A 23,985-nucleotide genomic window follows, 5' to 3' on the forward strand; every position below is an offset into this window, starting at 1 on the left:
TGATTCGAGCATTGGCCCTAACAGGGGTTGCCAGGGGGACTGGTTTGGGTACATGTGGGAGTCTGTCTCACTATCTCCCCTCCTCTCATTAAAATAAATAAAAAAATATAAGGATCTGATAATTTATTATGAGAAGTCCATGACATAAATGTCATTTTGTATTATTTTAATTTGGAATACAATCTGAGAAAAAGACACGTGGACTAAAAAATTTAAATACCTTTCTTTTAGACATAACTTAGAAGGGTCACACTCTCAATTTAAATTGATGTTTATACTTTAAAATTGTAATTTAATGAAATAAGTAGGAAATATTTATACCTTACTTTTATCAGTTATATAGAGGTAAAGACAGAAATATTCAGTCTTGTTATTATTCTCTCCAGAACTCAATGCAAAAATAAAAAGGATATTCATTAAATTTTTATTTCTTGCTAGAAAAATATGTGTATATGAAAAAATAACTATAATTTACAATTGCTATACTTATTTTAATTTGTCCAGAAATGAATAGGGGAAAACTTTAAAAATGCCTAAAGCAATAAGAAACAAAAGACAGAAAACTAAGTGGTTGATAGGCAAAAATTATTCTGAAATACATAAAACATCACATCAGTCATTTAATATAATGCTGCCTAAAACATCGCTATTAAGAGAATATTCCCCCAAAGAGCATCTTTCAATATGAGCAAGATCTTACAAAATGAGAGTTGAAATTACAAAAGAGAAAGAGAAACTGTTCACTTAAGACAACCAAGTTATTAATATTCTCCTAGGTTTTAGGATTCTTTCTTTAGTGCTAAAAGCATAATTTGGTTGTTTGTGCACTTCATTTTTAAAGTGTTATTTTTGCAAGATAATTAAAATAAAATTATATAGATATTACAGGCTGAAATAAGTAAGTTGATGTGGGAAAGATTATGTGTACTATTTTTCCCAAATACTAGAGAGCATGATAAATTGTTAACCAAACATAAATCTTGTCTACCATTATTTGTAAATAACAGAAGGAAAAACATTAATATTAAAATGTAACCCATTTTCCGCATTACATTTTTAAAACATGATTGATGGTTGTGATGTGTATGTTTGTAGGTAAGGGATTTTAAAATTGTTGAATGTTTTTTAAGAGAAGTGTCCATGTAGTTGGTAGTTCTACATAAATAAATAAACCATAAGTATAAAATAAATAGGAGTTGGCATAATAGTATGACTCTTATCCTTGGAAAAACTTCTCAGATTTTCATTAAGTACATGAGAAGAGGCTGGAATAGATGACCATGATTCTTTCTAACTGTACAAATTTATAAAAAAATATCACTCACTGAGTCACATAATGGTAGTCTAAAAATAATCTTAATAAAAATCCCAGTAAAATGTCAATATAATAACTTTACAGTGTTTCTTGTTTAATGTGGATGTTCAGAAATAGCCTTTATAATGTCACCCAATAAGTTGTATAAGAGCATTAATGCAACTCTAATCTTTTAGTTGGACACATGATGTTTGTACAGAAACTAGATGAGAGAGAGGGAAGGAGTAAGGAGAAGTGTTAGGAAGGTAGAGAAGGTGGGATAGATAAATGGATATTAGGAAATTATAGCACATACTAAGGGAGATGCCATTCTTGAGATCAAGAAACTTCTGGAAGATTATAGAGTACATCAGAGACATTTTGTTCAATAAAGAACAAAGATAGCTAAAACTGCAGAAATACAGTCAACTGGGACTCCACAAAGTAAAATTTCAAAAGGTTTCTGTGAAGTAGTTGAGAATATTCTGTACAAGGTAATAAGTCTTTCTGTAGGGAAGTGACTATTCTATTACAGACTGATATTGCACATAATCAGTGGCTTATAGAAGACAAAAAGGAAGTAGAAAAATTGGATGAAAAGAAAGTAGAATCAAAGCATAAGTAGGTTTCTCTCCCTCTCTGATATGCCAAAATTTACACAAATGCTAGGTAAATTATAAGGAACAGTACCTTCCTCTTAGCTTTTAGCTGCTCATGATACTTGTCACAGGTATCTCCTGGGATCTCTCCTCCCCAGAGAGTGATTCCAACGATCGTGTATGTGATGCCCATGATGAGCAATGGGAAACAGTACACCAATAGAATGACAATAATATGGTAACTGAAAGAAATACAAAAAAATATATACTGAAGATCATATTGAGATAAAATAGAATTTGAATTCATTTTATTTTAAATCATAATTGAAAGTGCCAAAGAATATTTCCACATTTTCTCTAAGTCCTCATTTCACAAATCCATTAACATAGCATGCTATTGTCAACTACAGTTGTCCAAATGCTACCAATTGATCTTTGTCAATCTTCACACATGATAGCTGAACTGCAGTGTTCATTTAAACTACACCTGCCCTTCCCCCTTGCTTAGAAGTTCAGGATAAATGCTTTTCCTCTGCTTGGTAGTTGTTGAGCTAACCTAATTAAATGTATCATCAGAGGAAAAGAGATGGGACGAAATAAAATAATCAACTGACATTTTCTTCTATGTAAATCTATGTATACATTCCTATCACATCATTCACATTTGAAATAAACTGTTTTTCATGCAAATGAAAAACATGTTACCAAATACTGTGAGCCACATTTAATTCACAAAGCTATTTGTGATTTTAAAAATTAGATAAAGACATTTACATGTATTTTTTCAAAGTCATGGAATATTTGATTGGATTATTAATTTGGTGAATAATATGCAGACATGTCAATCACAATGAATTCTGGACAGTATTATTATCAAACTAAATTCTGGACTTTCATAGCTTTCCATCAAAATTATAGGAGGCAAGAAGGGAGGAATAGAGGGTAACCAAAAATGTAACAGACCAACTAGTGTTTATATAAACTTTTGTGTGGCTTCCAAGTGTCTTAAGAAGGCTTTAAAGTAATTCAAGATTCAAGAGTTTGATATGCTAATCTTCTCAATGCTGCGTGTGGGATTTATTTATTTATTTATTTATTTTATAAGGGATATCTTAAATTTCCTTGCCTCTCTGTTTCCTGATAGCTTATTAAGTATTAAAGTATTATTCAGTCAACAAACAATGAAATTTTACTATTAACTTGATTTTATTATACAATTAAGATTTATAAATAATGGTAGAAAAGTTTAAAAACTGCTCCTTGCTTTTTCTTCAATAAAAGCTTCTAATATTTTAAAAAATCTGGACTTTTGGTAGAGCAGAGTTGTCAATGACAGCTTTAAAAAATGATTTATATGTGATTATTGTTATTTTTCTTTTTTTCTTTTTTCTTTTTTTACAGAGACAGAGAGAGAGTCAGAGAGAGGGATAGATAGGGACAGACAGACAGGAATGGAGAGAGATGAGAAGCATCAATCATCAGTTTTTCATTGTGACACCTTAGTTGTTCATTGATTGCTTTCTCATATGTGCCTTGACTGTGGGCCTTCAGCAGACCTAGTAACCCCTTGCTCAAGCCAGCGACCTTGTGTCCAAGCTGGTGAGCTTTTGCTCAAACCAGATGACCCTGAACTCAAGCTGGTGACCTCAGGGTCTCAAACTTGGGTCTTCCTCATCCCAGTCCGATGCTCTATCCATTGTGCTGCCTGGTCAGGCATGTATTATTGTTATTATTTTTTTTTGTATTTTTCTGAAGTTGCAAATGGGGAGGCAGTCAGACAGACTCCTGCATGTGCCCGACCGGGATCCACCCGGCATGCCCACCAGGGGGCGATGCTCTGCCCATCTGGGGCGTTGCTCTGTTGCATCCAGAGCCATTCTAGCGCCTGAGGCAGAGGCCATTGAGCCATCCTCAGCGCCCGGGCCAACTTTGCTCCAATGGAGTCTTGGCTGTGGGAGGAGAAGAGAGAGACAGAGAGGAAGGAGAGGGGGAGGGGTGGAGAAGCAGATGGGCGCTTCTCTTGTGTGCCCTGGCCCGGAATTGAACCGGGGACTCCTGCACGCCAGGCTGATGCTCTACCACTGAGCCAACCGGCCAGGGCTGTTATTTTTAAATGAAAAAGAACTGGTCACTAAATAAGAATTATATTGAAATAATATTTAAATGATCAGAATAAAAAAACAAATGCAAAAAATATATATATTTTTTTCCATTTGCTTTTCAAAAAATTTATTGGAATGACATTAATAAAATTATATAGGTTTCAAGTATACAATTCTAGAATACATTATCTGTGTATTGCATTGTGTGCTCACCAACCAATCAAATCTCCTGTCACCATATGTTTGATTCCCTTTACCCCTGACTACCTCTCCTTCCTCCTTGCCCTCTGGTAAGCACTATAGTACTGTTGTCTTTGTCTATGAGTTGTTTACTTGTTTTGTTTGTTTATTTATTGTTTTCTGTTCTATATCCTGCATATGAATGAAATCATAGGGTTCTTTTCCTTTTCCATTTGACTTATTTCACTTAATGTAATGCTCCCTAGATCTACCCATGTTGCCATAAATGGCAGTATTTCATACTTTTTTTTAAGGTCGGTCCAAAATATGAAATGTCAAATTCTATCATATAACATTTCTATTTTTTTTTCAACCTAGTGTTTAAGTTTCTTTAATGGTAAAACAAAAGAACACATCCAAGGACCTACCAGACTCCCTTCCTTTCAGCCAGGCTTATTTAAATTTTTAAAAAATTTTATTTATTAATTTTAGAGAGAGAGGGAGGAAGAGAAGAGAGGAAAAAACATTGATTTGTTGTACCACTTATTTCTATGTATTTTTGGCTGACTTTTGTGTGCCCTGACCGGAATCAAACCCGCAACCTTGGTGCAATGGAGATGATGCTCCAACCAATAGAGCCCCCAACCAGGGCCAGCCATACTTCTTAAAATAGCATCTACATGTCTGGGCTTTAGTTCCTCCCTTCTCACTCATTTCTCAATCAATAACAATCCTGCCTTCCTTTGGGCACTGCTTTCATCTCCAATGAACTTACCAACTTTAGGAAATTTTTCAGAACTGCCCCATATAGAAGTCATTACATTTTTCCAATTATAAATCTTTGTAACTAACATCAACTTATTGACCATATCATATTGTAATATAATATTTCTACATGTCTCTTTTTTCAAGTAAGGTATGAGACATTGAGAAAAATGTCTTATTTCATTGTTGCTCCCAAACGACAGATCCTTAAGTGTTCAATAAATTGAATTGGAAATCATAATGGAGAATTAACTTACGTGAAATGTTGTTTGGTACCTTCTGGCCACTGCACATAGCAAAGAGTACGGCCTGGCATGACATTGATTTTGGAGTAAAGACACTGAGGGAAGGCAAGTAAAAACGCTAGAATCCAAATACTGCCAATGACAATCTTCGTTGCTTTAGCAGACAGTCTGGGTTTCAGGGGATCAATAATGGCCATATACCTAAAACAAACAAAACAATTTTGTCATTCTCTTGTTAACAGAGTTGAAAAATAGTTTCAGAGATGTTTCAGTGGCCAGGGTTCTCTCTCCTCCAGTAAACAAGTTGATAAGGATTTTGCTTGTGCAGATGCAGCATAAAGTAATAATTATCACAGTCTTTGGAATCAGACAAATCGAAGTTCAGATTCTATTCTGTCACTTTTTAAACCTTTTTGAACCTCAGCTTTATTATTTTTAAAATAGAAATAAGAATATACACCTCTTGGAGGAGAAGTCAAGATCAATAGAAATAATATAAGTGAAAGGTATTGATTATTTGCTGCTGTGCCTTGCACATTTTCAGAATTCATAAATGTCTGCTGAATAAAGTGGAAAAGTGAGTAATAAGTGCTTAAAATATAAATTCAGTACCTCAAGACCTCCATTTTTTTCTGTATGTTTAAATTTTTAAAAGAAAATTCTAGAAACAATATGGATAATACCTACATGATTAACAAAGATGAGAAATCTCTATGAAAGATATCATCAACATTTCCATCTAAAAGCATGAAGAGACAAGTTCAGGATTCAGATAAAGATAAATAAATATGAATGAGGTTATGACTTCCCGTTACCTCTAAAATTGAATTCATACTGCATCATGAAAAGCTTCATAGTGTCTATCCATATAACTATATATAATTTTTATTAAAATATATTTGAGGCTCTAAGAACACACTTATACATGATTTTTAGAATGCAGGTGTTTGGAAATTGTTACCTCTCTGAATATAGTAACCAATGTCAAGCTTTATTCACCTGATAAAATAATAACACTAAATCTGGGAGAATAAAATTCTGGTTTTAAATTTAGTGATATTGCCAAATTCTGGCTAATAGAGCAGAAAATAATGTACAACACATTAACTATAATTTTGTATTTCTATCAATAAATCACATTATTTAATTTTTTTATTGTTAGTGTTGGCCATTTTGTGTTTCTCAAATATGTATTGATTTATGAAAAATTTTCAAAGGCAACACTTGTATCAAAGAATGAGTGTTATTTAGGTCAAGAACATTTTAACAAGAATAAATATTTCAAAATAAAAATATCTTACTAAATTTGTTTATTTGTACTTTTGTAATTATTATTCTTATTCTTTTTTTGTGATAGAGACAGAGACAGAGAGAGACAGAGAGAGGGACAGATAAGGACAGACAGACAAGAAGGGAGAGAGATGAGAAGCATCAAGTCTTTGTTGTGGCACCTTAGTTGTTCATCGATTACTTTCTCATATGTGCCTTGACTGGGGGTCTACAGCAGACCAAGTGACCCCTTGCTCAAGCCAGCAATCTTGGGCTCAAGCTGGTGAGCCTTGCTCAAACCAGATGAGCTTGCACTCAAGCTGGTCACCTCGGGGTTTCGAACCTGGGTTGCCTGCATCCCAGTCTGATGCTCCATCCACTGTGCCATTACCTGGTCAGGCTGTGCTTTTGTAATTATCAATCAGAATTAATTTTCAGTAGATGTATTGGAATTATCTATACACTTTTCATGATATTAACTTTAGTTGTAATTTACTTAAAGAAAATATTCTTAATTTATTATGCATAACAGTAAATAGGTAAAAGTGAATGTTGGATATAAAAACAATTATGAAAACAGAACTTTGGTTTAAGAAAATAAAGTGATCATAGAATATAAAATTAAAACTTTAAAATTTACCTTTCATGTTTATGTTGATGAAGATAATAGCAACAGTTATTGATTGTTAATCATAACAAGGCAATTTATTAAATACATTATTTATATTTAATCCAGAATAATCCAATTAGTAAAATAATATTATTTTTTATTTTGCAGAGAAGAAAACTGAGGCTTAAAGAAATTAAGTAAATTGTTCAAAATGACTCAGTTGTCAAGAGCTAGAATTCTAAACCAGTTCTGCCAGTCTTCAAATTCCATATGGATGGAGCCTGACCAGGCGGTGGTGTAGAGAATGGAGCGTCGGACTGGGATGCGGAGGATCCAGGTTCGAGACCCTGAGGTCGCCAGCTTGAGTGTGGGCTCATCTGGTTTGAGCAAAGGCCCACTAGCTTGAGCCCAAGGTCGCTGGCTCCAGCAAGGGGTTGCTCGGTCTGCTGAAGGCTCGCGGTCAAGGCACATGTCAGAGGGCAATCGATGAACAACTAGGGTGTTGCAACACGCAATGAAAAACTGATGATTGATGCTTCTCATCTCTCTCCGTTCCTTTCTGTCTGTCCCTGTCTATCCCTCTCTCTGACTCACTCTCTGTCTCTGTAAAAAATAAATAAATAAATTCCATATGAATACAAATGATGGCTTTGAAAAAAACCATTTATGTAAAAAATTGTGAAAGAGAAGAATAATATATATGGTAGATGCCTCCCAAAGAATCAGAAGTTGCATTTTGCCTTGTAATGCAAAAGCATTCATATGCAAAATAACATAAAAGTCAAACATTTAAAGGTAATAGTTGTAGTTGAGCATTTTGGGTTCCATTGCTGCTGATCATAAATCACTGTAATATTTCTCACTGTCTTGAATTGTTTTTTGGGGTTTCCAGAGTCAGCCATATCACCTTATCAATAAATTTTGTTTTACTGAACTGAATATTTTCAAGTTCTATTATGATCTTTTGGGTTTTGCTTGCTCTAGAGTCTTTTTTTAATGCAATATGGATGTTTAACAATTGATATTTTGAGACTCAAAGAGAAATTGAGTGTCATGAACAGGGTGAGAATCCTGTGCTGATACTGTAGCATGGATAATTCAAAATAAACTACAGATTTCTTGTAGATTTTTTTTAGCCAGTTAGTCTAATGATAGAGAATATTATATGGAAACAATTTATGTTCTAATACTTTAATAAAAGTAGAAATATTAAAACTTCAAGCTGACAGTTTTGTCATTTATGGTCTGTTTTTATTTATTTATTCATTCAAACATTTATTAAATGCCTGCTGTGGTATTCTAGTGATACAATTAGTGATACAACAGGGAGGAAAGATGACTTTCACAGAGCTTACAGTCTAGTGAAGTAGATAGATATTAATCACATAATATCACCAATAAATGTAAAATTACACATGTGGTAAGTGTTACAAAGGCAAGGTATATATATATGGTCACATGAATACATTCACTGGGGAAACCTATTTATATTGTGAATCAGTCTTTCCTAAGAAAGGTCATTGGTTGAAAGCTTGAAGGGTGACGAGGCAAGTGGCAGAGGGGTGAGGGTTGCAAAGATTTCTTGGAGAACAATCAACATGTGAAAAACTCCTGGGTTAATGGTGAATTTTACTTGGTTGAATTGTATCCCCTTAAAAAAGACATATTAACTCTAACTCCTAGTATCAGAGAATGTGACTTTATTTAGAAATATAGTATTTATATAAGTAATCAAGTTAAAATTAGGTTATTAGGGTGAGTTCTAATCCAATGATTGGTACAAAAGAAATTTGGATACAGAGAGAAACACGTGGAGAACACCAGGTGAAGATGGAAGATTGAGGGAGGTATTCCAAATCAAGGAATGCCAAGACTGCCAGCAAATCCCCAGAAACCAAGAAGAGGAAAGGGAGGATATTTCCCCAACTTTCAGAAGGAGCATGGTCCCTACCAACACCCTAATTTCAGACTTTTAGCTTCCAGAACTGTGAAACAATAGATTTCTATTATTCTAAGTCACTCAGTTTGTGGGTACTTTGTCAGAGCAGCCCCTGGAAACCAATAGGATGGGTCAGAGTGAGAGAAGCATTATATACTTGAGTAATTAAAGGCTACCATAATGAAACACAGATAGTGAAAGGGGAACATGGTTTGAGACAAAGGTGTAATGCAGGCTATAGATTTGTGTCTTATAGTAAGTAATTGAGGTGTCAATCAAAGAAGGAGGATAATCAGATTTTAGTCTGGGGAATGAAGTGAAAGATAGAAAGAATGGAAGTAGGGAAACAAATTGCCTGGCTATTGCTTTGGTTTGGGTGAGTGATGATTGGTGCTTGAAATAGAGTTTTGCTATTAGAGATTGAATTATGGTAATAGTCTGAGGAAAATAAAGAAAATATTGAAATACTGCAGAAAGGGAGAGCCAGTTGGCCAAAGAAGTGGGTAGAATAGCCAGGAATTGCTGGAGACCAATTTGAAATTGGTGATTAGGAATTCACTGTGGCATTAGTATTTTTATTCTGTGACTCTCTCCAGCAATAAAAACTTGCTCAACAGTAGGCATGAGGAAAATGGCTGTTTAAGCTCATCCAGATAAACATCCTCTGGACCCTGAAAAGAAATGATTGAATCTTAGGTATAAACTCACACAAATGTCAGTACTTTATTCTTCTTTTAAAGAAGTTTATATCTTTGATGTGGTCACTTTTCCAATTTTTTTCTTTTTATAGAGAGAGACAGAAAGACAGACAGGGACAAATGGGAAGGGAGAGAGATGAGAAGCATCAACTCATAGTTGTGGCACACTGGTTGTTCATTGATTGCTTTCTTATATGTGTCTTGACCGGGGGACACCAGCCAAGCCAATGTCCCCTTGCTCAAGCCAGTGATCCTCAGCTTAAGCCAGTGACCATGGGCTTCAAGCCAGCGACCCTGTGCTCAAGTTGGTGAACCTACACTCAAGCCAGATGAACCTGTGCTCAAGCCAGTGACCTTGGGGTTTCGAACCTGGGTGGGTCCTCCTCATCCCAGTCCAATTCTCTATCCACTGAGCCACCACCTGGTTAGGCTACTCAAATTTTTTTATTTATATAAATAAAATTTTTACACTGACATTTGAGAAAATTTATATTTTTAATTTTATTTTATTTTTGTATTTTTCTACAGTGAGAAGTGAGAAGTGGCAGGTAGGCAGACAGACAGACTCTCGCATGCACCCAACTGGTATCCACCCCGCATGCCCACCAGGGGATGATGCTCAGCCCCTCTGGGGCATTGCTTCACTGCAATCAGAGCCATCTAGCACCTGAGGCAGAGGCCATGGAGCCATCCTCAGCGCCCGGGCCAACTTTGCTTCAATGGAGCCTTTGCTGTGGGAGGAGAAGAGAGAGATAGAGAGGAAGGAGAGGGGGAAGTGTGGAGAAGCAAATAGGCGCTTCTCCTGTGTGCCCTGACTAGGAATCGAACCTAGGACTTCCACACGCCAGGCTGATGCTCTACCACTGAATCAACCAGCCAGGGCTGAGAAAATTTTTATTTAAAGAATAAAGCATCAGAATAGTGAAAGTTTTTTTTTTTTCATTGTACAAACTTTCAATTTAAAGTTAGCAATGAAGTTTATACACTTATTTAATAAATATCAAGTATTTATTTTCAACTATTTCTTAAGTGCTATTTTCTAGAATGGTATGGCATTATTTGGCTATATTAATAAACAAAAGAAGATGTTATCTTTAATCTTGTAGAGACAGAGTCTAATGCAGAAGAAATATGTTATTAAAATAATCAGAAAATATGTGAATATTACTTTACTGTCATTTAGGACAACATTGCCTCTTGGATATTAGGTTAAACTTTCCTTGGAGCTTTGGTGTAATGGCCTATGTGAGTTTAGCACACTTCCTCATGATTTAAAAAAAAATTTTACCTGACTTATTTGTTGCCCCATTTTTATTCTTAGATCTATATAAAATTCATTCATCTCACATAGTGTGAACATTGATGCAAAATTGTACTGTCACTTGATTTCCACAAAAACAGCCAGTTATAGAAAACACTTTAGATTTCAAAACTTCATTGAATTTATACATTTGGGGAAGAAGAAAGAATACATTATCATTTCTCATCTTTATGGTTCCAAATTTGGCTTTCCTCCCTTTGTTATGCTCACCTTATATTCTGTCATTTTCTAAAACCCCACGTGCACTATGAGTGATCCTGTCACTTCTCAATCTCTTGAGAAGTTTAGCCTAGTCTTCCACTTCCTCATTAGGCTAGTCTGTCTAGGTCAATACTTTGGGAATTCTGCGGCATAAAATTGTCTACATTGTGTACACTGTGATGTCATGAAAAGATGTACTAGTAATATAAAGCATAAAATAGAAAATTTGACCTAATCTGTGGTATTAATGGAAATGATGGAAGAGCCACTAAGTGTGGCTTCCCAGAATTAATTAGAATGAAGGCAGGATTTGAAGAGAAAATGGAAGAGCAAGTCCTGAGGTTGAAGAAAGCATGAGGTATTTGAAGAACTGAAGGCTAGCTTCTCTATAGCACAGAGAGGAAAAAGCAGAAGAATCAAATGAGCTGAAGATGTAAGTATTGAGATGACTTCACCAATGTAATCTGTTGAATATAAATTTAGTGTGTTTTTTAACAATAAAAGCAATAATTATTGACATGTTAAATGTTTACTACATTCTATACATGATTCTAAGTATTTTATCTAGGAATCCTTTAATCTTTAAATTCAAATTATTTATAGTAACTATAAAATGATTTATATAAAATAAGCTACCTAATTGGTGAACATTACATGAAATAATTTCTCCTCAAAATTTTAAAAACAAATTTAAAAGTGGTTTTCTATATTGACAATATAAAACACTTCTAAAGATTATTTTCTGCTACTACTATCTCTGATAATTTAAAAATCAGAACATAATAGATTATTTTGTTTATGAGATATTATAAAATTTTAGATCACTTTTTTTGAAGTCCAATTTACTACCATTGTCATCTCTATATTGTCACAGGAAATTAATGTAAGATATATAACCTTGTACATATCACTTCAAAAGCACAGCTTTCACAGTTATTTTATGTTATCAATCATATATTAAACTTAATTTTGATAAGATCTTAAATCTCTATGAAATATTTTTGAACTCTTAGCAGATTATCTTGTGGAAGTAATGTCTTTATCAAAACATATTTAACATTCAAATTTACCTGTAAATATTTCTAGTATTCAATGTTTTATAGAGATAAAACAAATTACTACAAATAACAGTGTGTTGTACACATAACTATATATGATATTCTATTTCTTTTTTTTTTTTTTTTTTTTTTTTTTTTTTTTTTTTTTCTTTTTTCTGAAGCTGGAAACAGGGCGAGATAGTCAGACAGACTCCCGCATGCGCCCGACCGGGATCCACCCGGCACGCCCACCAGGGGCTGTGCTCTGCCCCCCAGGGGGCGATGCTCTGCCCATCCTGGGCGTCGCCATATTGCGACCAGAGCCACTCTAGCGCCTGAGGCAGAGGCCACAGAGCCATGCCCAGCGCCCGGGCCATCTTTGCTCCAATGGAGCCTTGGCTGCGGGAGGGGAAGAGAGAGACAGAGAGGAAAGCGCGGCGGAGGGGTGGAGAAGCAAATGGGCGCTTCTCCTATGTGCCCTGGCCGGGAATCGAACCCGGGTCCTCCGCACGCTAGGCCGACGCTCTACCTCTGAGCCAACCGGCCAGGGCCTGATATTCTATTTGTATATAAGGTAATAAGCACACAAAGCCCCTTTTCATAACAATAAAAGAGAAATTTAATTTAGTTTTGTTTTATTTTATTTTATAAGGGGAAGAGTTTTTAGATAAAGAGAAAATTTAAGAGATGGCTCAAAGTGGACTTAAAGAGAATAACAAGTAAAGAAACCCTCAGGTAGGATCAATAGTCATGCTATATAATAATAAGTGGGTAAAGAAGGTAAAAATTTTAAACATAAGAGACTCAGGACACTTGCTGGCTACAGTGCAGAACAGAAATTAGAGTGTATAAGATCACTATAGAGCAGGGATCGGGAACCTATGGCTCGCGAGCCAGATGTGGCTCTTTTGATGGCTTCATCTGGCTCGCAGACAAATCTTTAAAAAAAAAATAATAACATTAAAAATATAAAACATTCTCATGTATTACAATCCATTCACTTCCTACCACTCATGTTCATGGTTGCGGGTGGTTCATGGTTGTCACAGCTGTCTTCTGGGACAACACCAAATTTTTATTGCATAATGCGTAACGTACATGGGTCGTTGTATGGCTCTCACAGAATTACATTTTAAAATATGTGGCGTTCATGGCTCTCTCAGCCAAAAAGTTTCCCGACCCCTGCTATAGAGGACAGGGCTCAGTTTTTGGAGAAAGATAAGTCACAACTCTCTGGGTGCACATGGATTGTCTTTGGTGGTATTAAGACTTTTTTTCTCTGTTGCTGAAGTACTCAGGGATTTATTGGGTGATTAAAAACTATAAATTTCTTATGAATTATTTAAGTAGATGAAGGTAGACTCCTTCACAACTTTGAGATTTCAAATTTATTCAGAGGGAGATTATTGGAAAATTAATTATAATCAGAATTATGACAGAAAGTAGATTGATGGGGACAAGCTATGTTGAAAACTGTATATGTTCAAAGTAACTGTTGTAATTTTGTGTAATTTGCAGAGTACTAAAGTGTGACTCATATATCAAATAGTATGGAACCAAAATTCTCTTTCATCTATTAATTTCCCCTTATAATTATTTGGCTTCTCTTTTTATATACCTTCTATGCCTGTGATTAAATAAGCTACATATTATGTTTGACACTGCAAGTTAATAGTTCTAGCAGACATTTTTCTTAACTCATAGAAACGTTAAAGAGAGTTCTATAAGTGTGCCTGGCCTGTGGTGGCGCAGTGAATAAAGCGTTGACCTGGAAATGCTAAGGTTGCCGGTTTGAAACCCTGGGCTTGCCTGGTCAAGGCACATATGGGAGTTGATGCTTCCAGCTCCTCCCCCCCTTCTCTCTCTCTGCCTCTCCTCTCTCTCTCTCTCTCTCTCTCTGTCTCTCCCTCTCCTCTCTAAAATGAATAAATAAAAAAAATTAAAAAAAAGAATTCTATAAAAGAGTGGAAATAATTTTATATCTACTCTCCTACAGTATGAATGACTTCAGAAGAAACATGAATATTACTAATAAGCCCTGGCCAGTTAGCTCAGAGTATAAAGCATCAGCCCAGCATATGGATGTCCTGGGCTAGATCCCATCAGGCACACATGAGAAGGGAACATTGCTTCTCTCCCCCTCCTTCTCCCCCTTCTCTCTCTTTTCCCCTCCCATAGCCAGCGGCTTGACTGGTTCTAGCATCTGCCCCAGGTGCTGAGGATAGCTCTGAACATCAGTCCCAGATGGGGGTTAGTGGATGGATACCTGTCAGGGCACATGCAGGAGTCTGTCTCTCTACTTCCCCTCCTCTGACTTCAACAATAAATAAAATAGAATAAAATAATGAAAAAAATGTTTATGTTTGATATAGATTATTTTACTCTTAGAAAACTAATACTACTCTGAGTGTGCTCATTGTAAATATTATTCATATGCATATATGTTATTCTGAACCTCTTCCTTTCTCTTATTTCTTTTCACAATCATAAATCATTTTTGTTTTGTTTTGTTTTGTTTTGTTTTTAGCAAGAATGAGAGAGATAGGCAAGGACAGACAGAAAGGGAAAGAGATGAGAAGTATCAGTTTCTCGTTGCAGCATAGTTGTTCATTGACTGCTTTTTCATATGTGCCTTGACTGGGGGGCTCCAGCTGAACAAGTGACCCCTTGCTTAAGCCAGCAACCTTGGGCTCAAGCCAGCAACCCCACACTCAAGCTTGAGAGCCCACAGTCAAGCCAGATGATCCCGCACTCAAGCCAAGGACCTCAGGGTTTTGAACCTGGGTTCTCAGTGTCCCAGGCCACTGCTCCATCCACTGCACCACCACCTGGTCAGGCACAATCATAAATCTTATCAGCCCAGTTTTTGACATCAACAAATATGTTCTTTCCTTCCCTTCCAACTATCAGTGCCTGAACTATTGAAAACCATCATCATGGGTTTCTCTGAGGCTGCTCTTTTCCCGCTTCCTTCACGTGTTTTCAAAGTGCTCTTTCTTAAATATTTCACTGTTTCTTCACTTCCAACAGGTTTAACTGCGATTCTACATATCTTTTACTACAGTGACACTAAGTATCTTACATTTTCCTCAAATTTACTATATCATATCAGTCACAGCTCCTGGAAAAACAAGGCACACTTAGATAAGAAGACTGAAGAGAGTTTAATTTACAAAATTTGATAAAGAAGACTTTTACAAGCCCCACTTTACAAATGATTAAAGTAAACCAACTTGAAAAGAATGTTCATAAGACTAGCAATAGCAAGGGGTGGGTGTTCCCTACCCCAACCCTGAAGAGTGAAAAGATCCCATCAACAAAAATGAGGAGGTAAGGCCCTTAGGAAGGAAGCTCTTGACAAGAGATAGGGATACAGTTGGGCGTAGCAAAGTTGTAGCAATTATGAAAGGAAAGTGTGGTAGATATATCCTGAAGTTTTTATCCTCTCTTCCTGACATTGCCACCAGATGTCCCCCATTAGGCAAAGTCAATAAGAGGCCAAACAGCAAGGGACCCACCATCCATGCAGTTAGTTAGTCCATAGAAGCAGTAAGCCAGGTGAGGAGAGGGCAGAAAAAATAGTGGAATAGGTAGAGCATAGATCTGAACTGAAAGATGGAAATGACCCAGCCCAAATATCCTTTAACAATTTCATGTTTTTCAAATGCAAGTTACTTTGATGAAATGATTTTTCTCTTACTCTAAAGTCCTACAACTGAATTCTACAACTAAATTCCACTCAGATTACAGAATGTTCACTGTGGAGTCTTTTTCTTCTCTCTGTCCACTTAGTTTTTACCTCCTCAGAGCTCCAGCAGCTTACGCTCTCACTTTTGATTTTAGCTCATTAGAGATGCTGATTTTATTCTTCTCTGTGCTCTGTGACACCTAAAAAGTATCTATAGTAGTCAATATGATTGTTGAATAGTGACTGCAAATGGTTGTTGAATGTTTGTACAGATAGTGAGTGAATAATCGTTTATAAATGAGAACTTTAGCACATATACAATTTTTTCAAAGAATAGTTTTCTTAATTTTGCTAAACAGAAATAATAAAAAAAATAGAGTATGATTATGAGGTTAAAATGACATTAAATAACACAATGTCTGTAAAGAGACAGATAATGTTAGGCTCAGTATACAATTTAAATGATCCTAAACAGGTTCTGGCCGGTTGGCTCAGTGTAGAACATCAGCTCCGGGTGTGGAGGTCTCAAGTTTGATTCCTGGCCAGGGCACACAGGAGAAGCTCCCATCTGCTTCTTGACCTTTTCCCCTCTCCTTCCTCTCTGTCTCTCTCTTCCTCTCCTGAAACCAAGGCTCCATTGGAGCAAAGTTGGCCCGGGCACTGAGGATGGCTCTATGGGCTCTACCTCAGGAGGGGCTCTGGTTGCAGCAGAATAATGCCCCAGAGGAGTTGAGCATCGCCCCATGGCGGGAATGCCAGATGGATCCCGGTTGGGTGCATGCAGAAATCTGTCTGTCTGCCTCCCTCATTTCTCACTTCAGAAAACTACAAAAAAATTATCCTAAACAATGTTGTATAATATGAAATTGATACATGGGGGGAGAAACAGTGATAGTGGTAAATGAGATAAAAACAAACAAAAAATTACTTATTTAATGTGGCTTTTAAGTATTTGTGATTGGCATGGAAAAAGAAATAAGTTTATGCCAACATTCTGATCTAGGGATGAAAAAAAACTTCTTTTACTATTGTCTCTAGCTCTTCTACAGAAACCTATTCCATCAGGGTACTAGAGTACAGGTTATTTCTCTTTTATATCTCTCCTTTTAAAACAATTTCTTGTATGGAAGTATTGAATAATGAGATCTATGCAGCTTCAATTAGGGCAACTCATTCTCAGTGATTCAGTGATTAAGTAAAAATATTTAATGTTATGCTTGGAGACTGTGAGTTCATCGGGTGTGCTAGGAATTAGTTCCTTTCATTTTTGTGTAATGTGGATGTATACCATATCAAACTCCTTTCTAAAGTAAGTAATGGCATGCAGTAGTTCCACTATATTATTCTTAAACTCATAGAGATGATGGTGCACATCAACCAGAGGATATCCAAATCTCTGGGTATTTAAGTTGTAATAGTGTAAATGCTTATTTAACTGTGCAAATGGTAGAAAGTAGGTAATAGATAACTTCTAAACTTGGAAAATAAAGGCTATTTTAATATCTAAATTTTAATTTTACATTATATTTTCATGATATCTTACTAAGGTAATTTGAACACAGATTATTCAATGATAGAGAATGACAGGAAGATCATTTGTATTGGGTTCCAAATATATTCAGACAATTATCCTAGATGCTATGAATACAGTAGTAAACAAAACAGATAGTAGTAAGTAGAATGAAGAAAAATAAACAGAATATATAGATAGAAAATGACAAGCTACCATTTTAGACAGTAATCAGTTCACACATGAAATACATAAAGAAATAAAAAGGTAACTATTCATTTCTATGTAAGAGTTGCTTTTCTGTCTTCTTACAACAAACCTATAAGTGTAAGTTAATTTTATTTTAATGGTCTTTCTTCTTTGCTGTAAGAAGACGTAAAAATAATTATATATTAGATGAGCTAATTATTTAGTTTTAGAAGGTGACATATGATAAAATAGTTGTGAGGGTCTAGAAATAATTCATGGACTGAGTAACATGACCATCTGGAGGAAGAGTGTTTCACACTCTTCCTGAGGTGGAAGCATTCCTACTATATTGATGAAATTGAGGGGACCAGTGATAGTGAAGCTGAGTGGTGGAGTAGTGAGTAGGATAATGATCTCATTATCAATATGATCACTCTGGTTAGTGCATTGAGAACAAATTAAAGAGGAACAAGAGTAGGAGTAGGGTAACCAGTTAGGTGAGAAATGATGTTGGCTTGAACTAGGAAAGCAGCAATAGACATCTTAAAAAGTGATTAGTTTACATATATTTTGGAAGTAGAGATAATAACATTTGCTGATAGATAAGGTATGGTATATGAAAGAAGAGATGAGTCAAGAATACAGTACTTCCAAGAATTTTTATGTGAGGCTCACATTTTTACCTTAGAACACTGAAGGAGGAGTAAGTTTTGGAGAAATGTCAGAAACTCAGTTTGGGACATGTAAAGTCTGAGATGGCTAATAGATTTCCAAAGGATGAAGCCATGTAGGTGGTTGGCTTTAGGATTCTGGAATACAACTGAGAGGTTCAAGCTAAAGAGCTTAATTACAGTATCACTAGGATATGGGCTATATCTATTTTTTTTTCAGTGTGCTCCATAGCTATACAATATTTAGTAATCAAAAGGTACTACTCACTAAATATCTGTTGAGTGAATGACTACAAATAATGAGTAATGTGCTGGTAAATGTCTTAACCACAAGCAGTCTGAGGAAAACAGACAAAAACCAACAAAACAAAACTCCTGACTTTTAGTGTTAGCAAATTTCTGTTGTGTAAGTACCACTACCATGATTTCAAGCTAACGAAGTAGCATCAGTTGGTAAAAAGATAGGAAGAAATGTGCACAATTGATTTCCTCTAGCCAGTAAAAATCAGCTCCAAAACATAATTGAGCCCATTACTGCTTAGTATTATAATCATATATGTATTTTCCTTACTTCCAAGTATGTATAAAAGAGAATTTTAAATAACTTTGATAAGTGGGCTTATGTAAAATAAAATAAAATACTCACAGATGATAATACAAGTTCAAAATAGGAGACTTAAGTGAACATTTAAAAGTCTATGTCAGCCTAACCAGGTGGTGACGCAGTGGATAGAGCATCAGACTGGGATGCTGAAGACCCAGGTTCGAAATCCCGAGGTCGCTAGTTTGAGCATGGGCTCATCTGGTTTGAGCAAGGCTAACCAGCTTGAACCCAAGGTCGCTGGCTTGAGCAAGGGGTCACCTGGTCTGCTGTAGCCCCCCGTCAAGCACATATGAGAAAGCAATCACTGAGAGACTAAGGTGCCACAACAAAGAATTGATGCTTCTCATCTCTCTCCCTTCCAGTCTGTCTGTTCCTCTCTCTGTCTCTGTCACACACACACAAAAAATCTATGTCATATTACAAACTAAATAGGTGAAATATCTTTTTATAATTTCTGAAAAAAGATTTTATAGCTTATAAAATAATTATAATGTTAACAGTACTCTCTCTCTTTTTTTGTGACAGAGACAGAGTCAGAGAGAAGGACAGACAGGAAAGGTGAAAGATGAGAAGCATCAAGTCTTCATTGCAGCTCCTTAGTTCAGTGATTGCTTTCTCATATATGCCTTGTTCAGGGGGCTACAGCAGAGCGAGTGACCCCTTGCTCAAGCCAGTGACTTAGGCTCAAGCCAACAACCTTGAGCTCAAACCAGTGACCTTGGGCTTCAAGACAGCGACCTTTGGGCTCAAGCCAGCGACCATGGGGTCAAGTCTATGATCCCATGCTCAAGTCAGCAATTCTTGCTCAAGCTGGTGAGCCTCTGCTCAAGATGACTGAGCCCATGCTGAAGCTGGCAACCTTGGGGTTTCAAACCTGGATCCTCCGCATTCTAGTCCAATGCTCTATCCACTGCACCACTGCCTGGTCAGGCCATGTTAATAGTACTTTCTTGTCAGAGTTGTCTTTATGATTTTTAATTCAGCATATAAAATGTGTTTAAAATTATGCTACAAAACATTTACTACAAAAATATCTATGTAAATTTTAATCAAGTTCTTCCCTTCTGAAGTCCAAACTGTTTGGCATGTATTTCAGTCATTATTGGGATTTTAAAAAGTATTTATTTAATTAACTAATATTTAAAAATTTATTGTAGTAAAACATAAGAATTACCATTTTAACTATTTTAAGTGTACAGTTTAGTGGTAGAAAGTACATTCACATTGTGCAATCATCACCACCATTCATCTTTAGAACTTTAATTAATTAAAAATTTATTTTTTGTTTCAAGTAAAAAATATACATTTTGTTGTAGATAATCATAAAAAGAAAAATATAAAAGAAAATAATATTACCCAAAGTTTCATAATTTAGAGCTAATCAAATCTACATCAACCTCATTGCACATATAGAATTATATCAGACTTAAATCCATGGTCTAAAAATTCCTCATATTTTAGAGATACTGCTGAGTCTAGAATGGCATACAGACCCTGACCATATCTAATGAAGTGGTGGAGCTACACACCCAGTTGTCTGGTTTGCAGCATTTGTTTAATCAACCAGTGAGCAATTTTCAATAAAAGTTGCTCATTGATTTATGCTCAGAGTAATGAGTCACAGTGAGGAAGAAGTATGGATAGTTCATCATTCTGGACAGATGGTTCAGAGCTGAGCCCCAGGGAGTGAGAGTTGCAAGTAGAAGGCTAACATTTTAAATATCTATTAGTATGGTTACCATTTATTGTAATTTAAAGGTTAATGATTCTGTAAATTGTGTTATTGGAAAAGGAGAAATTGTGTAAAAGTAAGGCACAAGATAATTTTTTCAAATTCTGTTTGGAATACAAATAGACATCACAAATATAAATATTTCAAGCAGAGGGAAAAGTTTGTAACTTTTGAGTTTTGCAGATTTGGATGCAATGTGCCCAAAACGAAAATATGGCATAGGATATGCCTTCTTCCTCTCAAGAAACTGTACCAAAACATTGAAATTGCTTTTCCTTCCTTCCTTCCTTCCTTCCTCCCTCCCTCCCTTTCTTCCTTCCTTCCTTCCTTCCTTCCTTCCTTCCTTCCTTCCTTCCTTCCTTCCTTCCTTCCTTCCTTCCTTCCCTCCTTCCTTTTTTCCTTCTTCCTTCTTCCTTCCTTCTTTTCTTCCTCCCTTCTTTCCTTCCTTCCTTCCTTCCTTCCTTCCTTCCTTCCTTCCTTCCTTCCTTCCTTCCTTCCTTCCTTCCTTCCTCCCCCCCTCCCTTCTTTCCTTCCTTCCTTCCTTCCTTCCTTCCTTCCTTCCTTCCTTCTTTCCTTCCTTCCTTCCTTCCTTCCCTCCTTCCTTTTTTCCTTCTTCCTTCTTCCTTCCTCCTTTTCTTCCTCCCTTCTTTCCTTCCTTCCTTCCTTCCTTCCTTCCTTCCTTCCTCCCTCCCTCCCTTCTTTCCTTCCTTCCTTCCTTCCTTCCTTCCTTCCTTCCCTCCTTCCTTTTTTCCTTCTTCCTTCTTCCTTCCTTCTTCTTTTCTTCCTCCCTTCCTTCCTTCCTTCCTTCCTTCCTTCCTCCTTCCTTCTTTTCTTCCTCTCTTCTTCCTTCCTCCCTCCCTTCCTTCCTCCCTTCCTTCCTTCCTTCCTTCCTTCCTTCCTTCCTTCCTTCCTTCCTTCCTTCCTTCCTTCTTCCCTCCCTTTCTTCTTTCTTTCTTTCTTTCTTTCTTTCTTTCTTTCTTTCTTTCTTTCTTTCTTTCTTTCTTTCTTTCTTTCTTTCTCTCTTTCTCTCTTTCTCTCTTTCTTTCTCTCTCTTTCTCTCTTTCTTTCTTTCTTTCTTTTTTTCTTTCTTTCTTTCTTTCTTTCCTCTTTTTTCCTCTCTTCTTCCCTCTTTCTCTCCCTCCCTTTCTCTCTTATTCTGGCCAGGGTGTGGTGGGGAGAATGGGAGTGCTAAAGATACTGATAAACTCTTATCAGACTTCCATAGGGACTCTTTAAAATAATTGGGAGAATAGAAAGAAATGGTTTATAAGTAAAAGTTATAGACTAAAATAATGGAATATTCATATTAATGTTACCACACTTATATGTATATGCCTGGAGACTTGGAAGAATTGATATTATGTTCAAATATGTGATTTTTTCTTTCTTTCTTTTTTTTTTTTTTTTTGTATTTTTCTGAAGCTGGAAATGGGGAGAGACAGTCAGACAGACTCCCGCATGCGCCCAACCGGGATCCACCCGGCACGCCCACCAGGGGCGACACTCTGCCCACTAGGGGGCGATGCTCTGCCCCTCTGGGGCGTCGCTCTGCTGCGACCAGAGCCACTCTAGCGCCTGGGGCAGAGGCCAAGGAGCCATCCCCAGCGCCCGGGCCATCTTTGCTCCAATGGAGCCTTGGCTGCGGGAGGGGAAGAGAGAGACAGAGGAAGGGGGGGTGGAGAAGCAAATGGGCGCTTCTCCTATGTGCCCTGGCCAGGAATCGAACCCAGGTCCCCCGCATGCCAGGCCAATGCTCTACCGCTGAGCCAACCGGCCAGGGCCTGATTTTTTCAATCCTTGAATAAGAGCTACAAATTGTACAAAGTACCAATAATTCATATAAATTTCCTAAAAATAATGTTTTCTAAAATATAGTTTTAGTTACTACTATGCAAAAAAAGGAAAAGGAAAGTAATTGATCTTAGGCTAAACTCATCCAGTTCATCATCTGGGCTAAAAAATGAGTCAAGTCTTATTATAACACTAACAATGAATATCAACTACATGGGCAGTGGCTTTCTCTAAAGTAGAAAGAAATGAGAACATTGACTCAGGGTACTAGAACTAAAGACTGATAAAGTAGTTCAAAAAATTGACCAAAGCGTTTATATTCATATAGTTATAGCAGTGTTATAACATTTATCACAGTACATTTACATAATTTCGTTCATTTATATTTACCTTCTTTATTGTATAAATTATTACGTGTCTTTATAATCCAGAAGAAAACCAATTAGATAAAAGAAAATTGGAGCTCTTTATTCAAAAATGAAAAATGGAGCCATGCATTTGTATGCAATTAGTTGGAGAAAGAGTCAGGCTTCACAATTTTTTATGACTGTATTCTTTTTTATTTTAACATGGTAAATTGCAAAAGAAATAGAGGTTCTGTGACTACTTTGCATAATAGTTAGATTTATAGAAAAGAATTTTCTTAAAGAAATTAAATAACAAAGAGTAGTATATAAGATTAATTTCTATTTGGCTAAAAAGTATAACTTATTTCAATAAGATTAAGTAATTCACCTAGTGATTATTCATGTCAGGTGTGTTCTTGTGTTTATAAAGTATTTTTTGTTATCTTTGTTAATATTTTTGAACTATCAAATAAAACATTAAATTACTTATGATTCTCAGGTAAGAAATAGTTAAGTGTCAGCTTAAACATTTTAATTAAATATTCCAATCAATACTGGACCTTTACTATATGTTAATGAAACTTCTTAGATTTTCTAACTTAATCTCAAAAATGTTCTTAGAAATGAAAATTTTTTATTTTCTAATATCCCCATATATTGAGTGGTACACATCATAAATGAATAAAAATGACAATATTTTATTATATTATTTATTTTATTCATAATTTTCTAACATCTACATTCTCAATTAAGATTTGGGTAATATAGCCTGACCATATAGCCTGACCAGATGGTGGCTCAGTGGATAGAGTGTCAGACTGGGACGCAGAGGAAACAGGTTGGAGACCCTGAGGTTGCCAGCATGAGCATGGGCTCATCTGGTTTGAGCAAAACTCATTAGCTTGGGACCCAATGTCACTGGCTTGAGCAAGGGATTACTCGGTCTGCTGTAGCCCCATGGTCAAGGCACATATGAGAAAGCAATCAATGAACAACTAAAGTGCTGCAATGAAAAATTGATGCTTCATCCCTCTACTGGGTATATACCCCAAAAACTCAGAAACATTGATACGTAAAGACACATGCAGCCCCATGTTCATTGCAGCATTGTTCACAGTGGCCAGAACATGGAAACAACCAAAAAGCCCGTCAATAGATGACTGGATAAAGAAGATGTGGCACATATACACTAT

The 23,985-nt window shown here is 36.2% G+C and overlaps 1 protein-coding gene across 1 annotated transcript in view; it reads right to left on the minus strand.

Annotated features, from left to right (window-relative positions):
* Positions 1-23,985, minus strand: part of TACR3 (tachykinin receptor 3) — a 62,448-nt gene that overhangs the window by 33,788 nt on the left and 4,675 nt on the right. Inside the window, exons 2-3 of the mRNA XM_066385096.1 lie at positions 5,198-5,386; positions 1,985-2,135 (exon numbers count right to left, since the gene is read on the minus strand). Of these exons, the coding sequence (XP_066241193.1) occupies positions 1,985-2,135; positions 5,198-5,386 (340 nt within the window). The remainder of the gene's footprint in view (positions 1-1,984; positions 2,136-5,197; positions 5,387-23,985) is intronic.

This window comes from Saccopteryx leptura, chromosome 5, assembly GCF_036850995.1.
Source record: "Saccopteryx leptura isolate mSacLep1 chromosome 5, mSacLep1_pri_phased_curated, whole genome shotgun sequence".
Lineage (NCBI taxonomy): Eukaryota > Metazoa > Chordata > Mammalia > Chiroptera > Emballonuridae > Saccopteryx > Saccopteryx leptura.